This window comes from Myotis yumanensis, unplaced genomic scaffold (assembly GCF_028538775.1).
Source record: "Myotis yumanensis isolate MYYU_CA2020_CCGP unplaced genomic scaffold, mMyoYum1.0.hap1 SCAF_8, whole genome shotgun sequence".
NCBI lineage: Eukaryota > Metazoa > Chordata > Mammalia > Chiroptera > Vespertilionidae > Myotis > Myotis yumanensis.
Window position 1 is genome coordinate 21104353 of NW_027223759.1, and position 21303 is coordinate 21125655.

The window sequence follows — 21303 nt, forward strand, 5'->3', positions numbered from 1 at the left end:
TGAGAGATTCAGCACCATAGCCTTAGCGTGTAGCCCAATGTGACACATCACAGACAGGTGTGATGGGCCCACAGCTCTGGCCACACAGGGGGAAGGCCAGAGTCCAACTCTCCAGTTCTCCACTCTGGGTCTGGGACTCCACCATTCTGGCTCCCACTCACATGCAGCCTGCCAAGGCCCACCTGATCCTGACACTACCTGTGCCTTCCTGTGAATCAGACATCACTAAACAGCATGCAACCCACAGAGCTGAATCCAGGGGGAGCCCTCAGCATGGTGGATGGCACAGCCAGGGGGGAGGTCCCAAGTACATTCTGGCTCTGCCACTGCTCTCTGTGGGCCCTGGCCACGTCACATCCCTTCCTTCTGGGCTCAGGCTTCCCTCCTGTAAAATGGGGATGCCCTGGATCGTCATGTGGTAGGTCGGCATTATTCAGCTTTGGGCTCAAATTCCCCTCCTCTGAGAGGTATTCCCTGACCATGTGTGGGGAGCTGATATAGGGTTAAGCCTTGGACTGACCTGTGGGCAAAGTCACAAAAAGTCCCAGCTTAGAGGGCACTGTCCTCTTAAGCATAATTAGTCTTGACCTTATGACGCTCCCTAGATCTTACTGGGGAAGCTAATGGGCCGAGGGAAGTGCAACAAGAACAAAAACAAGTGAAACTCACAAGAACAGTGTAAACAAGTGAAACTCACAAGAACTGTGTAACTATGGAAACCACTACCTTGTTTACCTCTCACTATAAAATAAAGGCTCAGCTTTCCTTGGGATCTTTCTCTGTGGCCTCAGCCAGACACAGGAAGATCCACGGAGACTAAGGAAAGCTAGAGAGTTCTGAACGCTGTCTCCGTGTGAAACATTCTTCGCCGACTCCGTCCACACCTTTGGGAACCCCTGGACCGCTGGGGCTGGACCCCAGCAACCATGGTCATTAAAATAGCCCCATTCCCCTCCCTTCAGCTCTCATCTCTGCAGCGCTCTCTCCTCTTTCTTTCCTAGGATTAATCACGATCTGAAATTGTCTTGTCTGTGTATTTTCTGTATAGTGTCCATCCTTCTCGGTAGAGTATCACCTCACAAGGGGCAATGGATTTTGTCCCATTCAACTAGATATCTCTAGTGTTTGGAGCATAGCAGACTGCCTGAAATTTGCCAAATGAATGACTGACTCAGTCTCTGCCCTGCTTCCTGCCTGGGCTGTTGTGCACTCCAATGTGACCACGTGATTGAGTGCCCTCGATAAAGTTTTTAAAGCACACCCAGTAAAAAGTGACTTATCAAGAGTGTATGTGACCTCCCTGGGCAGGTGGCAGGGACCTCAGCTTCCTGTAGACTCATCCAAACACTGAAGCGATCCTGCTTCCAGGACCAAGAATGGCACTGCCTCCTCATACAATCCGCCTTCTTATACCCAAACCATCGTGTCCCCCACCGATGCCCCCGCTGCTCTCCAGTACCAGCCTCAGGAGCCAACTGCCCTGCTCACCTGTGGGCACATACACAGCTGCTCATGGGCTCACCCATGTCCCTGATCTCAGACCCCTCCAGACTGGCCCCTGAACATGCATATTTAGTACACCCTCACCAAGGCATGCTGTTCCATCCCCCGTGGGTCCATGAGGCTAGTCCCCACACATAGCGAGCACACACATGTGCACTGGGCTGTGACCCACCTTCTCTGGGATGGCTGGCCAATGGGTACAATCTTATCCTCATAGAACCGCTTCATTGCAAACCGGTCCAGTGCCTGGTCGGCGCTGGGGGGAAAGACAGGTGGTCAGAGGAGCCAACATCCAAGTGCAAGAGCCCCTTCGGCCCCCTCCCCGCTCCCCAGACCCGCAGAGTCCTGCAGCCACCCTGTGCTGAGGTGCTTTCAGGAAAAGAGCACCCTGGCAGCTCGAGATCCTGTGTGCTGTGCGGGGGGCTTTGGAGCTAGACAGCTGGGAGCCCAACACTAGTCCACCACTTCAGCACTATCCTTATGGCAGGTTATTTAATCTTCCTGAAACTGATTTTTTTTTTATTTCATGTCAAATGAGAGGGATAGTTGCCTTCCTCCTCAAAGTTTGTTATGGCGATCAAGTGGGCTAACATCTCTAAAGAGCTTGGTGCCTATAGACACATAGTAGGTGCACAGCAAGTGTGCACCAGTAAGCAAAGAATAGGCTAAGATGGATTTCTTAAAGCTGTAAAATTGCCATCCTACAGGCAAGCCCTCCACAGAACCCTCTACCCATCCTCAGAGCGCTCAGAGAGATCTTAAAATGTAGTGACCAGTCCCATAGCTTGCCCCTTCTTGACTCTCCCAACGACTTCCCATCACTCTTAGAAAAAACCCAAAGTCCTTATCGAGTCCTACAAGGCTTGCCCCCTTCCAGCTTCACTTCCTACTCCTCATGCCCTCACTCACTCAGCTCAAAACATGCCAGCCCCTCGCATGGCATTCCCACCGCAGGCCTTGTCCCTTCCTCCTCTCTCTGCCTGGGAAGCTCCCTCCCAGACTGTATGTGACTCGGCCGGTCCCGCTCTCCTCCGCCTAATTCGGGTCTCTACTCAAATATCGCCTTCTCCAGAGGCCTCCTCTGACCCCTGTCATGCTCTGGTCTCCATTCTTTCATAGATCTTACCACCTGCTATTACGGATACACTTGCTTATATACTTAGAGCCGTGGGACAGTGGCCTGGCTCTGCCCACTGCTGTATCCCAGCACCTAGAACAGTGTGTGGCTGTTCAGTAACTACTATTCAGTCTAGAGAATAAACCAGTGGATGGACCCCTCTGCCTCTCTGCAAAATGGAATCAAACAGGGCACTGCTGGTTTACTAGTCTTGCTCTAAAACCCCTAAGTGGGAACAGGCCCTGCTGGCCAGGGACAGGGGGATGGATGAGATAACTCCCAGACGGTTCTGCTGGACCCAGATCTGATCCAGCATTTCCTGCAGACACCCTCCCTGCTCACCCAGGAAAACAGAAGGCAGTTTGGCAAGAAAAACTGGCCCCGAGAATCTGGCTGGATGGGGTGTTCACAGATGGGCCCGTCTCCCAAGGCTGGACAATGGGGGGGATGGACTCTCCTCTCTCCTGCCCTCCACACACAGGCTCCTGGGGTGTGACAGGCACCTTCCTTCCTCATCCTAAGAACCTCTCACGCTCTCTGTCTTTATCCTCCCGCCCCAAGGAAGGGAGAAATCGTGGGTGGGTCAATATGCAGAGAACAGGAGGCTCGGGGGCCCTCTTACCTGGCCGAAATGTTGCTGTAGTGCATGTAAGCGGCGATGACCACTCCTATCCTGCCTCGGTTTCCCTGAAAGAGCCCCCAAACACAAAAGCCTTTATTTCTAAGGCTGGCCTACTGCTCCAGTGCCCATCCAGAGCCTTGAAGGGAAGGAGGCAGGGGCTGGAGAGAAGGGTGTGGCTCTAAGGGAGACCAGGAAGAGGGAGGGAATGGTATGGGGGAGGGGGTATGGGGGAGGGAGGGGGTATGGGGAGGGACAAGGGTGGGCAACTAAGTCTCAAAGAGAAGAAACACAGATGATCACCTACTACACCTGAGGGCCCCACACTTCCTGTGGGGGCCCCAGGGCAGGATCTACCATCCCTAGAAAGGAGAATACAGACTTCCACACACACACAATCCAATGATACAGGCCAAGAGATACCCTCATCCAAGGATACATTCACACGTGGGCATGCGCACGCACAGTCTCACACACACACACACACACACACACACACACACTCACAAACCCTGCAGCCGACTCTGACCTTGTTGTGTAGAACGACGACATTGTGGGGGTCTGCGTTGAGCCAAGTGTCCATGGCTTTGCAGACACTGCAGATCTTCTCCAGGGCTGGGGTGTGGAGGTCAGGCCAGCCAAATTCCAGTACCTGTGGCCAGGAGTGATAAGTGGCAGAAGCCCAGACGGTCAACCAGGGCAGTGGGGGCAGCACACACTCCACAGGCTAGTACCGGGCAGTGGCCACCAGCGGCTGGGCCTTGGTTCCTGCCCTGCCTATCAGCCCAACTGGGAGGTGGGGGTGTGGAGGGATAGGACAATGGCCAGGACCAGGGACCCTGTGCCTGAGTCTCAGCTCTGACACTGGCTTGCTGTGGGGTCCCAGCCAGTCATGGCCCTTCTCCTAGCCTCAACTTCTCATATGTGAGTAAAACAAAGGCAAGGTCCCTTCCACATGACTCTGACCCCAAAATGTGATGGTGCCCCCAGTATTGTCTCCAAGCTCTGCTCCCACAGACAACCCCAAGGCCTGGCTCAGGGCGAGGGCAGAGCAAAGGGTCCCCGGCTCTTCGTGGCTCTTTTCCAGGCCCTGGCCACACACACCATTGATTTTTCAGGCCAGCCCAGAGAAGCTGAAGGAGACAGAGGGCAGATCTGAACCCCAGTCTCCAGCTCCTCAAAACTTTTCTAAACTCATAGAACTTTACAGTAAAAGAGAACTTCTGCTTGGAAGGGCCCAGAGAATATACCTAATCCAGCCTGTCCACTTTCAGAGGTGCAAACTGAGGCCCAGAAAAGTGTGTCACCTTCCCAGGGTCACACAGCAACAGGCACCAAAATCCAGGAGCCTGGAGCAGGCACCATGCAGAGCCCGGCCCACGGCCCACAGGGTGAGCAAGTGAGAGCTGGCAGTGGGAAGGTCCACGTCAGCCATTCCTAGCCAGTCTAAAGCCAAGATACCTTTCAAAGAAGCTAACAATCTCACAGCTCCAGCCTCACCCAGAGATCCTAAGGGCTCCCCAGGGAGGCAGAGCTGGGTAGAAATCATTGCATCGAGCTTTGCTTTCTGTAGTTCGTATTATGGAAACAATGAATAGATTCTTTCCCATTATCCAAGGAGAAGATGGCACTGTAATAGGCTTTGCAAACTGTCACAGCACTTTCCCTAAGACTCTGACGTGGGACCCGAGGGGCGAGGGGGACTGTCTGTTATCTCCCCTCCCAGGCGGGTAGACGCTCCCACCCTACTCAGCATGGGCTCACCTTGGCGTGGAGCTTCGTGATGTCAGGTCTCCGCTCAGAGAGGTTGAAAAGCTAGAAGGAAGAAAAGGAAGAAATGGTGGAGGGGCTCACATGCTGCTCTCGCCCCTGCTGGAGATCCCACCCACACATGAGCTGGGATCAACAGGAACCCAACTATAGGTTCTCAGGATGGGGGCAGGGGGGGAGTATAGACTCTCAGCCACTCCCCTCTGTGAGCGGACGTCCAGAACTAAAGATGAGAAGGGGATGGAACCGGTCTCGGGTCCCATGTTCAGCGTTGGCCTTCTCTAGTTTCCATTCCACAGGTGGACTTTAGAAACTCACCCCATGAAGATGCAATGGCTCTGCGGTCAGACACCCCCCATCAGAGGATACAAACTGTCCTGGGTGGGCCCTCTCAGACCCTTGACATCCTCTCCCAGAAGACGTTCTCCGGCACCTAACCACAGCCCATGAGAACCCCCCAATCTCTGGAATTCCCGTCTCCACCTCTACCTCACTGCCTGGGAAACTCAAAGACCACTGTGCTGCCTCCTGGGGAGAAAAGACGACCCCACGGTCTGGTATAGGCAAGATGGAGGGAGGGTGGCATAGCACAGAGTCCCATGAAATCCTGGACTCCCCAAGTCAGGAAGGAGCGTAGATGGCTTCTAGCCCACTCTTGAGCCCCATAATGGAACACGTTTATTATGTGAACAACAGCTACCACTTGAGTATCCACAGCCTGTCATACCCATGCTAAGAACTTTACATCTACCAGTTGGTTTCATTCTTTCAACCACCGTAAGACATAGATAGTATTATTAGACTCACTTTATAGATGGGGAACTTGGGGAACTTAAGGCTTAGTGAGGCTAAGTGGCCGAGATCAGCTACTTAATAAGAGCAGAGCCTGCATTCGAACCCAGGACTTTCTGATGTTTCAAACCAGGCTCTTAACAATGTCTGACACAGCTGATGGATGGGTGTCTGCAGTGGGTTGAATGGTGTCCCACAAAAATTCACATCCCCCTGAACTTCAGAATGTGACCTTATTTGGAAATAGGGCCTTTGCTGATGTAAGTAGTTAAGGATCTGGAGATGAGATCATCCCGAATTTAGGGTGAACCCTAAATCCAATGGCTGGTGTCCTTATAAGAAGAGGAAAGGACACACAGAGAGTCACAGGAAAGAAGGAAGGTCCTGTGACGACGGAGGCAGAGATCGGAGTGATGAAGATACAAGCCAGGGGCCACCAGGGATGCCGAAGCAACCAGCAGCCAGAAAGAGGCAAGGCAGGGTGCTCCCCTACACAATTCAGAGGCACATGGCCCTGCCAATAAATCAATTTGGACTTGTAGCCCCCAGAGCTGTGAAAAGTTAAATTCCGTTGTTTTAAGCCACCGAGTTTGTGGTAATTTGTTACAGCAGCCCCAGGGACCTAATACAGCCTCCTACAGCCACCTCTGCTCACACAGCCAAGGGCAGCCCCTGAAGGTTGCACAGTCTGGTCTATTGGTCCAGTCGCATGTACCTCCCAGTAAAGTGGCCTACATTTGTTAGGTGACTCTCCTGGGCCAGGTACAGTCCCCATGTCAGCAACACAAGGTCCCTTACGACGCCTCTGCCACAACTCTGCCTTAAGACTTCTCATAGGTGCCAGCAAGGTGCCAGCTCCACCACTTCCTGATACTGTGAACTTAAGCAGATACCCCACCTCTCTGAGCTCTAACAAAACCTGCTTTCTAGGCTGTCCTGAAGGTTAAATATGCGGAAAGCAGTTGGAACAAGGCCTGGCTTATAGTACGTGCTCCATAACATGAACTCTTATTATTATTCTCTCCTCCTGGTCAACGCATGCACATGCATGCACACTACACATACACACGCACGCACACACAGCAGTGAGGGGCAGGCAGAAAGGGCAGAGGGGCGCTGGCAAAGTGGCAAGAGGCCCATCCTCACCAGGTAATTGCCTCCATGTTTGGACTTGAGCATCTGGGCCACCTCGCGGAGGTTGTTCCGGAAATTCTCCTCATTGGCTGTGCTGGGGAAGGAGACGGCGATGATCCTCTCTGTGACGTACACCAGGTCCAGCTCACAACTGTCCTCCATGGTCTGGCTCACACTCATGTTTCTGGGAGGACTAGCAGAGAGGGGGTTGTAGATCAGAATCTAGTTCCCCAGGGCAAGGACCAGATATCTGCACCCCCTACACACTGTGCATGGCCCCCACATCCAACCCAGGGGGTTTGGCTGCTCCCAGACCCAGAGCCAAGGTCCGAGGCTTCCCCTGGCAAGGCCGGTGCAGCCAGCAAGGCCAGCTTGGGGCGCCAGAGAGAAAGAGCTGGGCAGGGGCTGGCAAGGATCTCAGGCTGTGTCAGAACCAAATGGCGATGACACCAATCCCAGGTGCCCGTCAGTTCTCTCAGCACTGCCTTCACCCAGATCCTAGAGGTCAGAGCCAGGGCCAGAGCTGGCCAGGAACCCAGGAGCCCAGCTCTGCCCCCTGACACACTGCAGCCTGGGCTGGCGGAGTGTCTCCAAGGCTCCTGGGACAGCTGTGGAAGGGGAAAGAGAGGCTGAGTGAGTGCTCCCCAGCTCCCTGGCTGAGTCTTCTGCTGCCCTCCTTGGCTTCAGAGCTGTGGAGTGGGTGGGAGGCCTCTTGGGGGAAGGGGCAGCTCAGGTGACACGCTCACCTGGGCTCCAGGTGAGCCAGACCACAGCACACATTCCAGCCCTCCCGGAGGCAGGCCAACTCCTGCCCTTTGTTCCCTGGCTCGATCCCCACCTCTGGCAGCTCCCACACTCAGCGCTGTGGCAGTGGCCTCCCTGATTGCTAAGGGCCCAGGAAGCAGAGGGTGCAGAGCCCCCGACATCCCAGCACTATCTGAGCTCCGTGGAGAGTAGAGAGCCACCTGAACTGGGCACTGGATGAGGGGAGGTAGGGGCTCACAACTTGACACCTCACCCAGCTTCTCTTCCAGGGAGAGGGTCCAAGGGCCCACTGGGGTGCTGATGGGAAGGGGGGATGGATCTTGAGATGCTGGAATTCCCTTCTGAAGCCCTGTAGCTTCTGGGGGCACCACACACGCTCCCCACCCCGACACCTTCTTACCCATCAGCAGTCTCCTAGTGTCTGGCTTCCCCTCTCTGTCCGAGGTGGACAACACTCACATTTCATTTTGATAACCTGTCACTACAGCGGGGTAAAGTTGAGACTGGAGGGCAGCAGGAGGAATACCACCAGGGTATTTCAAAGTGATGGGGCAGCACTGGGGAGGACCCCCAAGAAGTAGGGCAGAATCCCGGTCTCCACTAGGTTAACTCTGAGCCCAACTCTGTAGATGGGGTCTGGAGATGGGGAGCCGGGGTGATGTGAGGCTTCTCCATGGTGGCAATGACAGGGACCAAGTGGTGGAAGGGCCGGTGGCTGCAGTAAGGTCCAGTGTGATTTGAGCTCTGAGCCCCCGCCATCCCTCATCCCCAAGAGGAGCTTCTGGCTCGTACCTCAGGTCACTGCCTGAGCCAGGCAAAACAGCGCCACCGCCTGACCACCTCAGCATCGCACTCCACACCCACCCACCCAAGGTGCTTCTCAGCTGTGGGGGGAGGAGGGGATCTTCTAAAGAGCAGACCAGGTCGGAGGGCAGCGGGTGGCTAGACCACAACCTGCTAAGGGTTTCAGTCACACACCAGGTCCCCTCTCCCTGGGACCCCCATCTTCCTGGGGCCAGATTCTCACTCATCTCCGGAGCCTCAGGGGTGAAGGTGAGACAGAGAGAACCAGAGAAGCTGGGCGCAGGGAAAAGAGGCCGTGTCCGAGAGCCACCAAGGCCCCTGTGTGACCTCTAACAAGCCACCTCTGAAACTGTTTCTTCATCTGCCAAATGGGAATAAAACACTTACCTTGCAGGGCTGTTGCAAGGACTAGATGAATCATGCAGGTACGTAAAGAATTCGGCTCAAGGCTGGCTTCCAGCTAGAACCCAGAGCATGACCCTTTCCAAGCGGCATCCACCCACACCCTCCAGGGAGGGCGCCACGGCTGCCCAGGCTTCCTACCACTGGCTTTATGACTTCGGTCTCGGAGACCCAAAGGCATGACTTGCCAGGAACTCCCACAGTGACCTCACGGCCAGGACCCCCACCCTGTGCCCCCCACAGGCCAGGCATACCTGACGGGCTGGGGATGGGGCTGGACACTCGGGGTGACTCTGGTGGAGCCCTGGAAAAGAGAAAAGAGAAGCAGCATTGTGGAGGAGGCAGGCTGAGAGCTGTCCACCGGCGCAGTCAGGGTCACGGGCAAACGCAGATCCACTTCTCCTTTCTCTGCCAACATTCCAGCCCAGGCACCCTAACACCACAGCAACAAAGCAACCCAGAGCCAAGAGCAGTCTATGCCAATTCCACGTGAGTGTGCTTGCGAGCTTGTGAGCCCCCGGCGAGGAAGGAATCCCAATGTTGAGAAACGTGCCACGCCTGGGCTAGTGCCATCTGTACTGAGCGCACACTCAATAAAACAGTTACTGACATTGGAAACTCATCTCATCTCGATTCACTGGCCATCGTAATAGGAACCCCGAGGGGAGGATACAGACTGCAAGCACGAGAGAAGGAAAGGTGAGTGATGGCACCTCTCTCCAGCTCTAACCTTCCTCCTCCGACCATCGCCATGCCCACTCCTTCTTTAAAGCAGCAACACGAGTCATTCAATCAGAGGTTTAGAAACAGAGCAGCCAGCACAACGTGCACCTATGGAGAGCAGCTCAGGCAGCAAATCGTGCCCCCAAGGACCCACCACCCATTGTATGCTACCCCCCTCACCCCCTCCCATTTCCAGGGCTGTCAACTTATACAAAACCAGGCAAAGGGACCCAAGTTGGTGTCCAACACATGCCAGGGCACCAACGACACAGTGAGGAAGCCCAGGCTGAGTCCCTCAGCACCCCGCTGGGCAGCCTTCCTACTTAACGCTCTGAGCCTCTGGAATGTCACATGTAAAGTGGGGGTATAGGTTGTTTGAAAATGAAAAGGAATTACACATATAACAGTGACATATATGTGGTTACTGTTATTACATCAAGTACAATTATAAGGGCAGCTAGGGATACAATCAAACCTTCACCTCCAAATCAAACCCCTGCATCACTTCTACCACCAACCGCCCATCCTTTCAGCCACCTCACACGATGCAGAATCGGATACCCAACACCCAGAATCCCAGACCTAGCCAAGCCCTCTGAGCGTATTGGCACTGTCCAAGCATTCACGGGCCTCCCAGGAACCAGCCTTTCCCAAGCACCAAGTTGCAACCACTTCTTGGAGGAGACAGGACCACAATCTGCCAATGAGAGGGGAAACTGAGGCAACAGTGACTCACCCCCAAGTCCTGGCGACTGGCAGGATTCACCTCAGACTTCAGGCTTGTCCCCCTTCAGCGCTCTCCAGGCCCCGCAGAGCCTCCGAGGCGGGAGGGGGTGGGCTTGGAGGCCCAGCTCCCAGCTGAGCCCAAAGCCAGGGCAGCCCCGCTAAGAGGACTCCCCATCCATCGGCAAGGAGCAAGCTGCACCCCGAGTCCCCTCTGCCTGGGCTCCCACCCAGCCCGGAGCAGCTCAGCCTCGGCGGGCAGCAGGAGGAAACGCCAAGTGGGGCTGTCTGTCAGGGCAGAAAGCTTCTGTCTCCGCAGCTCTCCTGGCCCTGAGGACTTGGGCTTGCATGAGTCAGGCATTGGGGGGGCGGGGGTGGGGGGGTGAGGAGGGTTGTGTTTGGTTTTCAAGGCCCAAACCAGGCTGTTCCAAAACTACCCACCCAGCGGAACGCAGAACCCAACACTTCATCTCTCTCCACTGCGCTGGGCCCTGACGAGGAGTCGCTGAGCCTCCCCAGGCGTGGGCCCTGCTCCAGGCCCAGGGCCACCCCGCTATAAATAGCCCCTCGGGTTTCATCTGTTACGGATCCACAGCCACGTTTGGAGGAGGCCACCACAGCTGCTTCAAACAACTGGAAGCCACAACTGTAGCCAAGGCTTGAGGTGTGGCCAGGACCACAGGTCCAGGCACAGGGAGACAAGGGGATACTGAGACGGGCCTGGCAGGGGGGCTGGGGGGCTGAGGGGGCCTGGAGCTTCCACGGCACAGGGCTGAGAAGGATGAGCGGGGCAGGAGAGCTGGCTTCCGTTCCCCCACCCCCCCCTTTCCAACGTTACAACACTCCACATTCCTTAGCCTCCCCACCCCAAAAAAAGCCAGGGAGGATAAATAAAAACTTGGCCCCAACCGAGTCTGGCCATGCCGCTTCCAGAGGTGATAAGGCAAAGTCCAAGCCTGCTCCCTCCAGCAGGCCGGCCAGGGAAGGGGGGGCGGGGGCGAAGCTGCCCTGGACAAGTGACCCCACCAGAGGATGGGGACGAACAGCTGGATGGTCATCCGCTGATGAATCACTGGGCTGCCCTCTAACTGATGGGGCTTCCTGTTTTCTGCAAAGTTGGGGGGCATGTGACACTCGCTGGCAGAAAGCAGACGTGCACGGGTGACACGTCCGAGTGTCGGTGGACACAGAGCCGCAGGGAGAACCAGAGAACCACGAATGGGCGGGGGGTGGGGGAGCAGTGGCGGGCTGTGAGCAAACACAACCTAACGCTCAAGAAAACACAGGTGACCTCACACACACGGCTGGAAACGGGCGTTCTCCAGCGTGCCTCAGCATGCAGGCCCTTTTCAAGAGGGCTGGGGGACGGGGGAGAGATGTGGTCATCTCTGCCACCCAGCTCCGTGCTCACCCCCTTTTTCAGTAAACTTTCACTGAGTGCTGCAGGCTGTGTGCCTGGCAATGTTCTAGGCACCAGGGGCCCAGGGGAGGAGGAGCCCTGACCTCAGAGAGCTTCTATTCTATGAAGAAAGGTACTCATCATCGGAGCCCTGGCGGCAGCAGCCCCTCGGTCTCACTGAGCCATCTGTAAAATGGGTCCAGCACAGTTTCATGTGATTCTACATCATTGACCTGTTCCACTTAGAGCCCTTAGGGAAAACTATCAGAGGGCTCTACAAAGAGTACTACAAAGATTTTATTTTGAAAAGAAAATTAAGCTCTCTGTCTGCCTGTCATCCCATTCTTTTCCTCACTGAGGCTCTCAAAGCTCTCTCTCTCTCCACAGGGCTTCGAACTTCCTCCCAGCCCCTACCAGGACATAGATCAATAATAGGACTTTTGATCCAATTCCCTGTGCACCAAGAACTCTCCCCTATTGTTGTCACCAAAATAGTCTGTCCTTTGTTGAAAGGACACCACTAACGGAAATTCCACAGCGTCACCAAAACAGGGTCCTACTTCTCTTACTACCGGTAAGTTCTTCCTGATGTCTAACCCTCACCCTTCCTACCGCAGGTCCAGCCAACTCGTTTTGCCTTCGTCCTCGCTGCTGATCACCGCTCAGCCGTTCCCGAGCGCTCAAAGACTGTGACCCTATGCTCTGTTATCAACCCTCTCCCCGCCATACAGCAAGGAGCAGGAACCCTGGGACCTGGGTGGGGTTGGTTAGAGCAACCACTGTGTGGGAAGAGTCCTGCCTTCCTTTGAGGTCCACAGACCAAACACAACAGCCCTGGACCAAAAGAAAAGCTGTTTCCTGAGCCCCAGTCCCCAGGGGGCACAGTTGGGAGGAGGGTGTGTAAGCAATATCAGGGGCCATGTCAGGCAGCCAGAAATTGGTGACCAACCTACGTCAGGAGCCCATCCCCATTCCTAGGTCTCCTCTGAGAGCAGTGGCCGCCCCTCCCCCCGACACCAGCCCCTCCAGCCACACCCCTTCCTCTCTCCTTCCTGCCCACCAGCCTGGATTTTTCCAAAACAAAGTGCGACACAGCACACCATCCACGAACTCCACTGCACACCAGCAGTCAGAGGAAAACAGCCATTCCTGCCCTGAATCCTGGGCCACGGGCCAGAGACAGGAAAACAGCTAAAAAAAACAGGCGTATTGTCCCAGCGGCAGGCCCAGGACTTCAGCCATGTCACCTCGAAAGCGGGTCCCTTCACCTGCGGCAGACCGCAGAAAGCCCACCGCTGGGCAGGGGACTGACTCAATCACCCTGAGGTCATTCAACCCACAACAGATGTCTGGGACCTTAAACTTGGGTTTCCTCTCCTTCTTTGCAGTACGCAGGCCATTCTGGAGCCTGCTTTGCCTTTCATGCACTCCTTAAACTAGACTAACAACCAAAACACTGCTGGTCTCTCCTCCCACATCCAGACAGGACACCACCCTTACCCACCCCTGACACACACATTCATCCCAGATCAACACAACTTTCTCCTAAATAAAACCTCCAGTCCCAATTAAACGGCCACCTCTTTCTTCCCCAGGACTAAAGTCATACACACCCACGTGTCAAAAAGTTCTTCCTGGTGTCTAACTTCACTCTCTCCTACTGCAGCCTTACCTTCCAGGGTCCGTCGGACCCAGGCTGGGGTGTGGGAGCAGCAGCTCTAGGACTTGACTTACAAGAGTCTGCAGACCATTGGCTAAACCTCTTGGTTCACACACCATCACCCTGTCCCCCCCACCAAGGTTGGGAGTTCTGGCAACACCAGATGCAAGTCCCGGGAAGAAATGGAGAAGGCATTGAGGCATCGAGCCCCTCCAAGCCTCTGTTTGCTTATCTACAAAATGGGGTCACAGCATCTGCCATAGGGGCTGTCATGGGGATCAAAAAATACCCAGCCCAGCTCCTGGCCCTCAGTCAAAATAGCAGTCATAAGACAGCTACCATTTATTGAGCACATATCATGTGCTTTGCGTGCATTACGCTAGTCAATCCTCAATAGCAGGTACACAAAAAATTAATTTCTCCCCTGCACTCCAGCCCCAGAAACATCACAAACTCAGACAAGGGCCCCTCTCCAGCACGTGTACCTGTGCTCACAGGACCCCTCCTACCTTGAGCAGAGCCTTCCCCACTAATTTGAGAGGCATGTTCCCGCTCTTCTGGAGGACAAGGACGCCTCCCCTCGCTGTGCAGGCTGCCCCCGGCAATGAGGCAGTGGCGGTGGGCTCACCGCAGAAGTGCTGCCTCCTGCAGAAGCTGCCTCCTGCTGCCCCAGCACCTCCCTCTGGGCCCTCCCCACCATGGGTCAGGCAGCTGTCAGATGATAGGGCCTCATGCCATCAACAGCTCCCCCTGTGCCAACCGCCAAAACCACTCCCTGTTCCTCTGCAGATCAAGGCGGGCAAGGATGGAGAGGCCAGCACAGGGGCAAATTGTCAGAGAAGGGAAGGAAGAAAAAGGTCCAACTCAGTCGGGCCTCAGTTCCTGGGGTGTGAGGACAAGTTCCGCCACAGTATTGCCCAAAGCAGGGTGGTGGGAGAGCCCCGGCTACCCTCCTCTGGGTCCTTCCGCTTAAGAAATGTGCTCACTGACTTCCAGAAAAAATGCATGGCAGAAGGAGCATCGTGGACCAGTCGGCCCACCTTCCAGGTTCTTCCTGAATCAATGGCATTTGAGCCACACAAAGGATTCTGCATTTTTTCTCTCTCTCCAAAGAAACAGAGCATGCAATTCCCCAAGATCTGATGACCCTCTGAGGCAGCGGTTCTCAAACCTGTGGGTCGAGACGCCTTTGGGGGGTTGAACGACCCTTTCTCGGGGGTTGCCTAAGACCATCGGAAAACACATATATAATTACATATTGTTTTGTGATTAATCACTATGCTTTAATTATGTTTAATTTGTAACAATGAAAATACATCCTGCATATCAGATATTTACATTACGATTCCTAACAGTAGCAAAATTACAGTTATGAAGTAGCAACGAAAATAATTTTATGGTTGGGGGTCACCACAACATGAGGAACTGTATTAAAGGGTCTCGGCATTAGGAAGGTTGAGAACCACTGCTCTAAGGGCTCAAGAGTCCCTCTTCATCTCTGCCCTTGGTCCCTACAGTGTTGACCATTCTCCCTGCCCTCACCTTGGTGACTGCTCACCCACCACCCAACCAGGCCTCACAAAGCTCACCCTCCTCCCCACTCCCACCCTGACAAAGTGATGGGCAAAAGTGCTCTGGACCCAGCTGAGCTGGAGGCCAAGGCCAAGACTGAGGCCCAGTGTATAAGTAGATGGGGTCTGCTCACCCAGCCCCTCCTCCCTTGCTCAGCAACCAAGCTGGGCAACCCTGCCTGCCCTCTGGAGAGGAGGAAGGGACGCCCCACAAGAGAGGTGTGAGATATCACCCACCCATCCCCAGCCCCTCTGAGCACCAGGAGCCCAGCCACATCCTTCTCTACCCCTCCCCCCCCACACTTACGTCTTCCTCAAGGCTTTTCCGAGTGTTCCCACCCCGGAAGGTTTCTTCTCCCTGGAGAGAGAGGGTCAAGACAGTAAGAAAGGGGAGTCAAAGAAAGTAATCAAAAGGCACTAGGTCTTTCACCTGCTGGGTTTGGCAGGGGTGGGGGGGTCAGAGGATTTGCAGAAGGGCCCGGGGTGGGGTGGGGTGGGTGGGGTGGGGTGGGGTCGGGGAGACTTGGCTGTCTAACATTTCTTTGTCCACTGAAGGCCTCTCAGAGCTAATCAAACCCTCTTCTCTGTGTCTCACAACAACCCTGGGAAATATTATTATTCTCATTTTGCAGATAAGAAAACTGAAGCACAGACAGGCTCATGACTTGCCTATAGTCACACAATTAGGAGCTCCGAGGAGTTAGGATTTAAACCCGAGTCTCCCACTCCAGGCCATTCAACACCGGCCATTGCCGGAGACACCTCACAGCTGCTAACCTCAGTTCCCACTTCAGGGCCCACTGACTTTTCCTCTTCCTCCTCCTTGCAGCCTTGAGATTGTTTCTCTGCTAAGTCAGAAAGATCTATTCGGAAAGATCTGCCTGGCTTTCTCAATTCCTACATATTTAATAAAGAAACCCACATTTAACCACTGGCCTCTCTCGCTCCGCTCCCACCCCTGCCTCTCCTGCTCGGCCTGCCTAGGTTCCCCAGGAATCCATTTCCAAATGCACCAGCCCCCAACGTCACCCATGGCCCCACCACTTCCCCCAACTTCCCCATATCTACTCCAGAAGGATATCCCCAAACACATCTGTTCACTTTCCCCAAATCCATCTTCCGCTTTCCTGCCTCCCAGGCGGCTCCCCGCCACCCCACCCCGGGGCCTGCTGTCACTCACCGTGTCCACTACATTCTTTGGTGCACTCTCCGCGTTGACAGGCTGTGGACAAAGGGAAAAGGCAGCGTGAGTCCTCAGGACAAACACCCCCAGATTGGCTCTCTCTCCAAGGCCGATGGCCATGGGGACAGAATGCCTCCAAAGGCAGGACATGACTCCAACCCAAGATGGAACCTGGCTGTCCCCACGTTGGGAGGCACAGTTTGGAAAATAAAAAACTTCCTATTGGTACCGTAAACATCCACCTGGACAAATATCAGCCAGGCCTCTACCTCGGGCAGTCGCTGACGGTTCAAAAAGGAACGAGGAGCGAGTAACCGTCACTGTGCCAACATGCCAGGCGTTTTCATCAATACCGTCTCCTCCACCACAAGCACCCTGTGATGCAGGCACCATTATTACCTTTTTTTTTTAAATCCTCACCTGAGGATATTTTTTCCATTGCTTCTCAGAGAGAGTGGAAGGGAAAGAGGGAGGTGGGGAGAGAGAGAGAGAGAAAGAGAAACATCATGTGAGAGAGACACATTGACTGATTACCTCCTGCACACAGCCTAACTGGGAATGGGGAGTAAACCCGCAACCCAAACATGTGCCCTTGACCCAGAATCAAGCCTGAGACCCTTCAGTGTGCAGGCCAACACTCCAACCACTGAGCACACCAGCCAGGGCCCATTATTACTTTTGAGGCCCACTTTACAGATATGCAGAAGTTAAATGAGTGGCCCAAGTCATCAACTACTAATGGGGACAACAGGATTTGAACCCCACCTTGGGCTCTGCACTTCTTGCTCTTTGTGTGAAATGGCAGCAGCCTGGGATGAGAGGCCTGTGGGTCCTAACTCTTCAAGGCCTCCCCCCTGCATCGGCCCTGCTCCACCCAGACCTGCCCCCTACATCCCTTTACTTATTCTCACATCCAGGCCTTTCCTGGTGGAACTGCTTCCCCTCTTTTCCTAAAAGCTCTCCTCCTCCATGAAGCCCTCCCTGAACACCTCAGCAAGGAGAACTCTCTCTCCCACCTCTCAACTCCAGTACATCTCTCTGTCAGTGCCATTCATCTGGTCATTGACACATGAATAATCATATCATGGGAATATGTTTTGTTTTATTTGTGATTCTATCCCACCTGCCTCCAAAACATATTCAAAGCAGCATGTTTACCAACTCATTTGCCATATCCCTCATGCCAGGGCCTGTGGTTATGGATAGCAAGCCATCAATAAACACCTGTGGACTGGTCCTGCCCCTCGCCCCAGTGCCACCCTTCCCCTGCCCAGACCAATAGGAGTGCTTCCTGCTAAAGGCAACCTGAAAAAACAGGTTCCTAGGACTCCCCCAAAACAGGAGAGAAACTTCCCATTCCAAGGCCACCTCCTGACCAGTTTCTAGGGCTCCATTTCCAACTCAGCAAAGTGGTGCGGGGGCCCTGAACCAGGCAGAAGGACGTGAGCATGACTGCCAAGGTCATGAAACGCCTCTGCTGAGATGAGTGTGGGCCCAGTTAAGACAGACTGTCTCAGCCCGGGACCTGAGGGGCAAGCTGTCTGTGTCTGAAGACAGAGGGATGGACAGAATGACCACTGAGAGGGTCTGGCGCCAGGGAGAACTGGCCGAGGCGGACATGGAGGAAGAAGGCCGGCTAAGCTGAAGGCAGCCGTGCTCTTTCTGGAAATGGCCCAGACTTTACCCCTCCTGCCTGGAAAGAAGACGGGTGGCTGAGGTCAAAACTTCCTTCCAGGGGATGAAACCTCCTGAGCATACTTCAGGGCCAAGGCAGCTTAGGATGGATGAGAGAGGACAGGGTCCAGGAATGGAGTAGGAGGCGGGGAGGCACATCAGGAAGCCCCTCTACCCCTCAGGTCAACTCACCTGGAGTTTGAGGATAGCTCTGGAGGAGTAAAGATGACACATCCCATTCCCATCCCAGCCCAGCCTAATCCTCGCCCAGCCACCTCCCAGAGCCCCCCCTGCTGAGCCACAGGCCACTGGGCCGGGGGCAAATGAGCCCACTGGGAAATCCTGGCCCTCTGACCCCACTTGTCCCTTTGATCCAGGGCTCTGTGATGCTCCCGTGGAGACCGTGGCCTGGGCAGGACCACCTCCTCTCTGGCCCCTGGGGGCAGGAGGGACACACCTGGAGGGCAGATCACAGAGACCTTCTATATGCAGAGTCTGCAGAGCAGAGATCTGAACCCAGCTCTCCCCACTCCAAAGCCCTCACTCTTCACTCTGCTGAGCCAGCCTCTTCAGACAGGCTGTTCAGAAAGGACAGCAATGGGGTGAGATGGAGAAGCTGCAGAGGAAGTGCCTGCCCAGGATACTGCAGGCCCTGCAGAGTCCTCATCCAGCGTTGGGGGAAACCTCCCGGAGGCCACGACTCTCCTGAAGAGCAGAGTGTGAGCCAGGGTGCCTTGAACGTGAGCGTGACTCAGAAACACCTGGAGGGCTGTGGACACACAGGGGCTGGGCCCCCCGAGAGGACTGATCCAGCAGAACTCGGGTGGGACCCGAGAATGTGCATTTCTAACAGGTTTCCAGGTCTGGGGATGGCCCTTTGAGAAGCGCTGGTCTAAACAGACTGTCTCTACCGCTAACTGTGTGACCTCAAGCGGGTCACTTCATCCTTGCTGTGCCTCAATGGGACAGACTGGCTCTATGTTGAAAGAATCAAATGAGAGGAAGCACATAAAGCACTTAGAGCAGGGCCTGGCACTTAGAAAGTTCTCAGTAAATGCTAGCAGTTATTTATCCTCTCCACCCCACACACACTCCCAGGCCCTCCTCCTGTGGCCCACCCTGCCCCACCTTGACCCTCCTGCCCAACCCCTCCCATGTCTGGCACAAAGCAGAACTGGGAGTCGGAGTCAATATTAGAAACCACAGGCCTCAGCAGTGCAAGAGAAACTTCTCTCCCTGCCAACAATCATCTGAGCACCGTAACCTTGGCCCCCACCCCTTTCCCCGGGCCAGCTGGAAGCCGGCCACAGAAAGACGCTTGCCAGCCATCAAATGCCTTCAACTTACTGGTTGAGATGCTTTCTGAAGAGCTAAAAATTTCCAAAAACCCCTCCTGACCTGAACACCCAGCGTTTTCCTGCAGTGTTTGCAAACACGGCCCAGCATGCATGCCGTGCTCCCACCCTCCCCTTCCCAGTCCTCCGGGACTGAAGTCCTGCTTCTGTTTCCCAGGAACTGCCAGTTCTGGGCCGACTGGGAATGAAAAAGGCAAGGGACTGGTAACATGAGGGTGGCCTCCCCTGAAGCCAAGCCTGCCCCAGGCCCTGGGCATGCTATAGGGAAGCTCCCAGACCACCCCAGCTGTGGACTCCTGAAGTGGCCGTCCCAGAGTTCCAATGGCTGGCAGACACCCCACCCACTCCCACACGTGCACACACACGTGTACACCCACACCTCCATCCTCCCACACCACTCCGCAGAACAGCTCTGAGAGGGACTTCAGACCCCGTCTCCTCCCTCCTGAGGTGCAGAGAGGTCTGACTGGCCCAGCTTCTCAGGGTAACGTTAATGGCAGGATTGGATTGGCACGAGTTTTGTAAAGCCCACTGCTGAGCTCACCTCGCAGCCCCTCCACCCTGTCCCCCGCCTCCCTGTGGGCTCTTCTCTTCCTTCCTCCTGAGGTTCAGTGGCAGAAGGACCGAGCAGATGGAGCCCAGATGGGGACTGTCCCCATCTGTCCCCACCCACTGCCCAGTCCCAGAAAAAAACCTAGATCTCAAGGACCCAGACTTTCTGGGCAGCTGACCACAGCCCCACCAGGGGTCTTCAGAATGCCCCTGGCCTCCAGGCTGGACAACGTGAGCTCAGCTCAGGAGCAGGTGGCAGGGTATGGACCCGGTGCCACTTGATGACCAAGTCTTGCTCTTCGAGGATCACTCTACTCTAGGATCGCAAACCCAGGAGTCTGGAGCAAGGCAGGGACTCGGGTGAGGCTAAGAGCAGAATGTTTAAGGAGGCACCATTCTCCGGCTGCTCCAAGTGCACCCGCACAGCCCTGAGAGCAAGGCCTCCTTGAATTTTGCACCCCGGGGGCCTCACTGGCCTACCTCAGCCTGGCCCTGGGCTGGAGATGCCTTTCATAATGTTAACACCATAACAACAATGACTCATTACGAGTTAATGCAGCCCTGGGCATACATAGTATTAGATTCTTGGCTTCCATGGACATCAATCCTCATAGCCATCCGCATAACCAATGTGCACAAGATAAGCATTAACCCATTTTACAGTTGAGGAGACTGAGAGTCCGCCATATTAAATAACTTGCCCAAGATTAGCTAATAGGTAGCTTAGAGGGCTGGTATTAGAACCCTGCTCCTTACATCCATCCTTTCCGCTCTGTCTCTCCTGGGAGATGATCTCTATTCAGTTCCTCTTACCCTTAAATCAACTTCCCTCCTGCTGGGAACAAGCTTTCTGCGACTTAAAGACTAATGGTCTCCGGTCCTCCAGAGGAAGACGTCTGCAATACACTTCCATAGGGAGAGGAGGAAATGGGCTGCAGCAGGAGAGACTGAGGTCAGACAACAGAGAGAACTTCCTGAATATGAGGGGCTGAGAACCACAGGGTGGATAAAGGAAGCTGCACATCCTTTCCTCAAGTTTTTCCCCCAAAAAGACATGCATGCCGCAGGGTCGGGGGGAGGGGGGAGGACAATGGGGGGAAAAGGACACATATGTAATACCTTAATCAATAAATTTTAAAAAGCCAAAAAAAAAAAAAAAAAGACATGCATGCCCTCTCCATGCCTGCATTTACCCACTGCCAACTGTATGGGCCCCAGGAAGGGCCATTCTGCAGAGGCTGGGGTGGCTGAGATGACAGCACGGAGGTTCATGCAGTAGGACATGCTGACAGCCTGCAGGGAGGGTGGGCTGGGAAAAAATGTATCTGTGGGCTGCTGTTTTGGAGGAAGGAAAAGACAGAGGGCCATAGCGGTGGGGGAGGTGCCCAAGCCTGGAGCTGGGGGGAGGGGGCTGGCGCAGAATGCGGACTCAGCCTCCAGAGGAACATTCCGTCCAGAAATTCCTCACACCCTCTCCCCTTCCCCCCTCCAGCTCTTTCTACTCTTGCCCCCTGGGAGGCCTGGAATCTGGACAATTTTTCAGGTCAAAAGACCTTG

The 21303-nt window shown here is 54.8% G+C and overlaps 1 protein-coding gene across 13 annotated transcripts in view; it reads right to left on the minus strand.

Annotated features, from left to right (window-relative positions):
• The window catches only part of TNS1 (tensin 1), a 221249-nt gene that overhangs the window by 80445 nt on the left and 119501 nt on the right, over positions 1 to 21303 (minus strand). For 12 of the 13 annotated variants that reach the window (XM_070422098.1, XM_070422097.1, XM_070422100.1 and 9 more), the window contains 8 exons: positions 16163 to 16204; positions 15290 to 15340; positions 9161 to 9210; positions 6948 to 7128; positions 5004 to 5054; positions 3769 to 3891; positions 3243 to 3307; positions 1676 to 1759 (listed from right to left, as the gene is read on the minus strand). In XM_070422098.1, coding sequence (XP_070278199.1) covers positions 1676 to 1759; positions 3243 to 3307; positions 3769 to 3891; positions 5004 to 5054; positions 6948 to 7115 — 491 coding nt within the window. In that variant the 5' untranslated portion in view covers positions 7116 to 7128; positions 9161 to 9210; positions 15290 to 15340; positions 16163 to 16204. Of the gene's footprint in view, positions 1 to 1675; positions 1760 to 3242; positions 3308 to 3768; positions 3892 to 5003; positions 5055 to 6947; positions 7129 to 9160; positions 9211 to 10365; positions 10504 to 15289; positions 15341 to 16162; positions 16205 to 21303 lie in introns of those variants that run through there. The other variant, XM_070422109.1, reaches the window with a different exon arrangement.